General features: G+C 33.2%; 1 protein-coding gene across 2 annotated transcripts in view; it reads right to left on the reverse strand.

Annotated features, from left to right (window-relative positions):
• The window catches only part of LOC119670763 (alanine--glyoxylate aminotransferase 2, mitochondrial-like), a 14,724-nt gene extending 11,252 nt beyond the window's left edge, over positions 1-3,472 (reverse strand). For both annotated transcript variants that reach the window (XM_038081165.1, XM_038081166.1), the window contains exon 1: positions 3,278-3,472. In XM_038081165.1, the coding sequence (XP_037937093.1) occupies positions 3,278-3,299 (22 nt within the window). In that variant the 5' untranslated portion in view covers positions 3,300-3,472. The remainder of the gene's footprint in view (positions 1-3,277) is intronic.
• Between the last annotated feature and the right edge of the window lie 3,722 nt (positions 3,473-7,194).

The following is a 7,194-nucleotide window of genomic DNA, read 5'->3' on the forward strand; positions in this document are numbered from 1 at the left end:
ATGCCCAGATAATCTAGGTGCTCCGAGTATGGTTCTGATGCACCCTTTCTGGCTAACTCGTCTGCTTTGCAATTTCCGAAAATATCCCTATGGCCGGGAACCCAGATTAGAGAAATATTGAGCTGCGTCGACATTTCGTTTAGAGATGTGTAGCAGTCAAGAACCGTCCTAGATGTAAATTGGACCGAACTCAAGGACTTTAATGCAGCTTGACTGTCTGATAGTATGTATATATTCCTGCCAAATATATCATCTACATTCAAACAAGCTATAGCTTCCCTGATGGCGACCACTTCCGCCTGAAAGGCACTACAGTGATCTGGAAGCCTAAAGAAGGAAGATTTGTTCAATTCCTCTGAGAAAACTCCACTACCTACACCACTACTTGTTTTGGATCCGTCAGTGAAGATGGTTACGCCCTCATCTAAGAAGGGGCCACCTGACGTCCATACCTCTCTAGATGGAAACACGACATCAAATTTCCTGTCAAAGTTGAGAGTGGGTGTGATGTAATCAACGTTTTTAGGAGTAAAATTGAAAAGATTTAGAATGGAGGCATGACCATAGTCACTGTCTCTCCATTGTGAGGTAGCTTTTAGTCTTAAAGCAGATGAAGCTGCCATTTGTTTACTAATAATATCCATTGGCAGTAACTGAAGCATCAAATCTAGTGCAATGGATGGTGTGGTGCATAGCGCCCCGCTAATACAGAGTTCAGCTCTACGCTGAATCCTGTTAAGTACTGAGCAGTACGAAGATTTATCAAGAGCTGTCCACCATACCGTAATACCATACATTAATATGGGCCTAATAACAGCTATATATAGCCATTGGGTGATGCGAGGTTGAAAACCCCACTTCTTACCAATAGCTTTCTGACATAGAAGAAGCGCAACATTGGCTTTTCTTGCACGCTCTAGAGTGTTTTTCTTCCAAGTGAGTTTCCTGTCGAAAACTATACCTAAAAATTTGGCTTCCTCCTTCACATGTATCACAGAACCTCGTAGAGAGGGTGGAGAAAGATTCGGGACCGTATGTTTTCTTGTGAAAACTACGATTTCAGTTTTATTGGGATTCACCCCAAGGCCACATTTTTGTGTCCAATTGTTTAGGATATTAAGACCATTTTGTAGAATATCCCTAAGAGTGGTAGTATATTTTCCGGTGACTGTTATCGCAATATCATCCGCATATGCAATAGTTTCGCATCCCTCCGCCTTCAGTTGTATTAGCAGTTCATTCACCACTATGTTCCAAAGGAGAGGGGAGAGTACTCCTCCTTGAGGGTACCTCTATTTACCCTTCTGCGTGCCGTTGATGAGCCCATCGTTGCTTCAATGAGTCTGCCAGTTAGCAGCTGATTTATAAAGCCAATGAGCGCATCATCAACACCCAGACGCGAGATCGCGCTTACTATTGCACTCGGGAGTATATTGTTAAAGGCCCCTTCAATATCTACAAAAGCAACCACACAAAATTCTTTGAGTTTTATGGATTTTTCTATTCTGTAAGTGAGGGAGTGGAGAGCTGTCTCTGTAGATTTTCCCTTAGTGTAGGCATGCTGTGAGGGGGACCACTGGTTGGGGCTTACAGCACGCCTTACTTCTACGTCTATTATTCTTTCAAGAGCCTTCAACATGAAAGAGGAGAGGCTTATAGGACGGAGTTCATTGGGGTTATGGTGCGAGGTTTTACCAGCTTTGGGTATAAAAACTACTCTAACCTCCCTCCATTTAATCGGGACATAGTTAAATAAGAAACAATGTCTAAAAATTGCCAAAAGCCGGTTGTGTATTAACTCCCACGAATTCTGGAGCTCAATTGGATGAATACCATCCGGTCCTGGTGATTTGTAGGGTTTAAAACTAAAAATAGCCCATTTGACGATCTGCAGGTTAACCTTAATAGAGTTAACCGGTGAGAGATTAAGGCACTCTGAGGATGCAGCTACCGAAGTAATTGTAAAGATTCGCTACTATTATTGCACCATGTCCCGTCAGATTTTTTGAGTAACTCTGGGACAGATGGATTTTTGGATAAGATTTTACGCAGTCTAGAGGTTTCAGAATTGCTATTTATTTCTTGACAGTACGATTGCCAAGTGTCTCTCTTGGACCTACGTAAATTTTTCTTATATTCTTGCAGAGAGGTTTTGTAATTCAGCCAATCACTCTCATTATTATATAGTTTTGCTCTGTTGAAGAGTCTCCTACACTCCTTTCGTAAAAGACCTAGATGCTTATTCCACCAAGGTGGGTTACATTTCCTACTAGGTTGTGTGAGGGGACAAGCATAACTGAAAGCTTCGTTGAGCACTGAGGTGAGATCTTGGACTTGATTGTCTAGATCAAAAGTGTTCCCAGGGGGATCGGAGGAAGTGGTTAAAAGCAGCTCACTTAGAGCTGCATTATAATTCGTCCAGTTTGTGTTTTTAACATTTCTGAACGTTTTTTGATTGCAGATGTTCGATTCATCTAAGGTTAAGGTGAATTCTAGAATCATAAAATTAACAGCTGTTTTATGTGTGAACAAATAAATTGTGTTTTGATTCGATATATGTATTTTTGAAATATATAAATATCTACTAACACAACTACAAAAACTTGAGATTACTCTAAAAATGTTTGATTGACAAAATTTGACAGATCGAGAGTGAATCTAGATTGAATGCAGATTTACAAATCGAAAACGCAATTAATTTTAGAGTTTATTGGAGGCATCAAATCGATCAGACTAAAATATATTTGATAGGTAAATAATGAAATTGTTTTAGGTTCTTTAATCTATAAATATACTAATATACCTAAAGGTATAAAATATATTATAAAATACTCAAAGAAAAATTTTTTGAACGCTTGAGTAACTATTAAAAGCTACTACTTATTAATTATTAATACATAATTATTAAAAAAATTAAAAATCTTTTTGCACATACAAATTTATATCTAAAAATATATTGCTTGTTTCTGATCAAGTCGTTATATTTATTTATTTTTCTTATTATATATCAAAATAAATTTCAAATGTTTTGTTTAATTATAAAAATCTTTAAATTTATTAGATTTTGAGAATTTTTTGTTTAATTAAAAATTATTTAATTAAAAACACCATAGATCTGATATATTAAAATTCCTGTTAAATAAAAATATCTGCATTCTTTACCACTTCGGCGGTGTTTTAAATAAACGAGCAAAATATATTTTTCGATATAAACTGATATACTTATTTAGTATAAATAATATATTATTTTTGTTTGGATCTATAGTTAAAAACATACCATATAGATTTTTAAACGCCATTTTAGAATTTTTTAAATTAAGTTCAAAATATTTTATATTTCTTCTTTATATTGATGTAAATTTATTCACTTAACATAAATAGAATTTAATTAATTCTGAAAGATGTGAACGTCCCGTCCCAGTCGACCCAATCCGAACTAACAACCACTTCAACTGACGACAACTACGCAACTAATTTCAAGGCAAGTCGCACCAAATCGAGTATCTCACCATCCTCAACTTCGTATTATCACAACCATAAATAACACATGCTATTTTATTATTTTGTTTTATGGAGGAAGAAATACAGTTTAAGAGAGTCAAGAGAAAGTAGCAAGAGTGTGTTAGTACCAGAGGAATGCAGAAGAAAGTGAGAGCGCGAGAGGTTTGTCTACAACAGAATATTTTTGTTTACTTTTTAATCGCGGCGTGGTCGTTCTTCTCCCCAAATATATGCGTACGAGTATCTCTAAAGCTGGTTTGTTTATATTGATAACAGGTAGTTTTCAGGTACGCGATAGAGAGCTGTTATTCAGAAGAAATCCGCGAAATACTAATTTTGCAACTGATATAATAGAGGTAGGGTAATATAGCTTATTTGTTTTTGTTCTTTTTTAAATAAATACTTTTACAAAAAATATAGTTAAGATCAAGGCCATGCAATTGCAAATGAAAAATTACGATGTTTTTTAAAATAAAACATTATCTATACTTCTAAAAGCCTATATCGAAAAGAATATAACACAGGTAAAAAGGAACCAAATTCTAACTTTTATTAAATATTTTAGTACAATGAATTATATATAATAGTAGTATAGAGTAGTAGTAGTATGTATAGAATAGGTGATCGCAAATGGCTTTCTAAATGTAAAGGGATCATTTTAGGAATCATTTAAAAATAGCACAATAGGATAAAAATGCTCGACACTTTTAAAGTGAATTATTACAGGCGGTGGAAAATGAATTAAATACCATCATCTCCAACGCAAGAGATCATGGTCAAAAGTCAGTGAGTGACTTTCTACAAACGGTTTCAAAGCCTGAGTGGGCAGCAAACAAGGCTATGTTGAGTATTTGGTTGGGTTAGAAGGAAAGTCTCTGTTACGAACTACTCTACTTTAGTGCACTATTAAATTCGGTCCTATACTGCTCACAACTCGACAGCTAGAATGAAAGAATCAAGGAAAGCGAACAGAATTGACCAACAGAAAAAGGGTTGTGTTCTATCATGACACTGCCGCGCCACACACATCTTTGATGACTTGAAACGATTTAATAGAACTTTGTTGTAAAGTCTTAATCCATCTCAATATAGCCTGGTCCTCGCACTATCTAACTACCAATTGTTTTGGTCTCTGCAATGCTCTCTAAATGATACAAATGGCCGACCGAATAAAATTAATTGAACGAGTTTTTTGCCAATAAACCACAGAAATTCTACAAAAGTTTTATTTAAATCAATCTCTAATACAAAATATTTTTGTTCAAAAATATAGAAGAAACGGTGGAAACTTTTCATATCACCCAATAATCTTAGCATCTTGGTTTTATACTAAGTAATTTCTTTTCTGCAGAATGCTTATCTGATCATGGTCACAAGATGTAATTTTATATATTATAGCAAAGCGGCTTCCGTCCCTCAAGCCATTTCCACCCCCTGGAAATGTGCCTGACAACACTGAGGTATTAATGTTTTGTTGTTACATGAAAAGATTTTACAAGTCAAGCAGATTTTATTTAAATAATTTGTTTTATATGTAATCTTACTTTTCTTTTAACTGGTTCCGGTGATGATTCTACAACTCCATAAATCCGATTTATGTGATTCGAAATAATTACAGGATATGAATTTTTCAACAATTATAGATCCATTATTTAATCCTTATTTATAATATTAAGTGCATATCATAATCCGAATAATGCTACTGAATAGAGTCTTAGTGAAGCATATGAATCTTGTGCAAATCTGTGCTAAACATCCACTTCCAAGAGAGTCCTCTATTCAAATTCCTCTTTTAATCAGATCGTTTAGTTTGGCTAAACAGTTGTTAACATAGTCTAGATTTTCGAGTTTTGTAAATGACGAAGAAATTTATTCCCTGTTCTTTCGATTTATTGTGGCGTGAAGAATATTTAGTAATGCATATGCTGATTATTGGAATTTTTGTTGATGATTATATATTTATGATCATACATGGACTCAAAATTTTTCTATTGCCCTACTGTTATATTTATAACTTAAAGCAAACTACATTGTCAGTGACTAAATTATTGGCGACCAAATTAATCATATATATTTTTGGACGCCTAGTTGAATATTCTATATTACTCCACTCTGACTGTGTCTCTATTTTCGAATTGAACATTTTTTTTTTTTAAATCCATTTATTTTACTACAATCTGGCAGGTATGAATGACAATAACATGAATCGTAATAATAGTTATTACAATCTAAAAAAGAAAAGTACTTATGGACTATGTCCAGTTACATATCCATATATAATTAAAATAGAAGTGTATGACCTACATATATATATTTAAAACGTCTCTCGATGTTTTCTTTTTTCGCCTTGTAAAAGTGTTGAAGGGGGACATCAGATGTGTAACCAGCGGGTTTGAATGCATATATATGCGATGGGCGTAATTTTTTGTAATTCTAGATATTTCTTTCTTGATTGTCGGAACACGTAGTTATTTATGCAGCTGTTCATTCGTTACATACCAAGATGCATTTGTGATCATTCGTAGTGTTTTAGATTGAAAACGCTGGATAGTTGCTAAGTTTGAGTCTGTTGCAGTACCCCACAATTGGGCTCTATAACTCCATATAGCTTTTAGTACAGTTTTGTATATAAGCAGCTTATTGTCTAGTGACAGTTTGGAATTTCGGCTGAGGAACCAAAATAAGTTTCGCAAATTGAGACCCAAGGATTTACGCTTATTAAATATGTGTGGTTTTCAGGTTAGTTTACTTTTCAGATGTATGACCAATTATTTAGTCGAATTGAACATATTATCTTTTAATTGGTCAACAAGTCTCTCATACATTATTCAGGTAATCGAATGCCACATGACTCGCAATGGTTCCAGAAAATGCAATAGACAAATGGACGAAATGTATTGACTTTACCACGTAGCAACCATAGAAAATAATTATCTAAAATAAGTTTGTAAATATGTGTGGACATTACATTTCATAAACAATCTATGTGTTCACCCTTCAACTTAAAGCTCTCCTTTTAAATAAATAAAGTATGTTCTTATATATACTTATAATAAAATTCTGTTTTGTTCTCAACATATTTTTTTTATTTTTCAAACTACAAAATGAAGCCATTTTATGTAAACTTTACAAAAAATATTTTCAAAATTTTAAAAACAAATTACTGGAAGTGCTGTTAGTGCAACTTTGGAACAAAATTTGCGATAAATTATTTTCGTATTTCAAAAAATACAATCTTGCACTTTTAATTTTATTATTTTACATTAACATATTAAATATGTATTTTGTATATATGTACATAATATTATATGATATATGCTATTGTTGGTGTACGTATACTTTTTATAAGCGCGTCAAATAATTTGTATTTAAAGTTTGCTGTAAGTTAGTTTCATTTTCCATAGAAAATAAACGAAAAACTTAATAAAAAATAAATAAATAGAAGAAATCATTTAGATAAATTACAAATATTATACATAGATTTAGTTTTTTACGCAAGACGTAGTTTCATATATATATTAACACAATCACTATTAGAATTAAACACAATCAATATGAAACTTCTTTAAAGTTATTTGGGTTCAGTAGCTGGCCAGCAACAATTTTAGAATACTTAAGAAAAACATATTGTGGATTAAATTGTTAAATACATGAAGTAAATACAACAAAAAAATAATATTATATATATATATA

This window comes from Teleopsis dalmanni, chromosome 1 (assembly GCF_002237135.1).
Source record: "Teleopsis dalmanni isolate 2A chromosome 1, ASM223713v2, whole genome shotgun sequence".
NCBI lineage: Eukaryota > Metazoa > Arthropoda > Insecta > Diptera > Diopsidae > Teleopsis > Teleopsis dalmanni.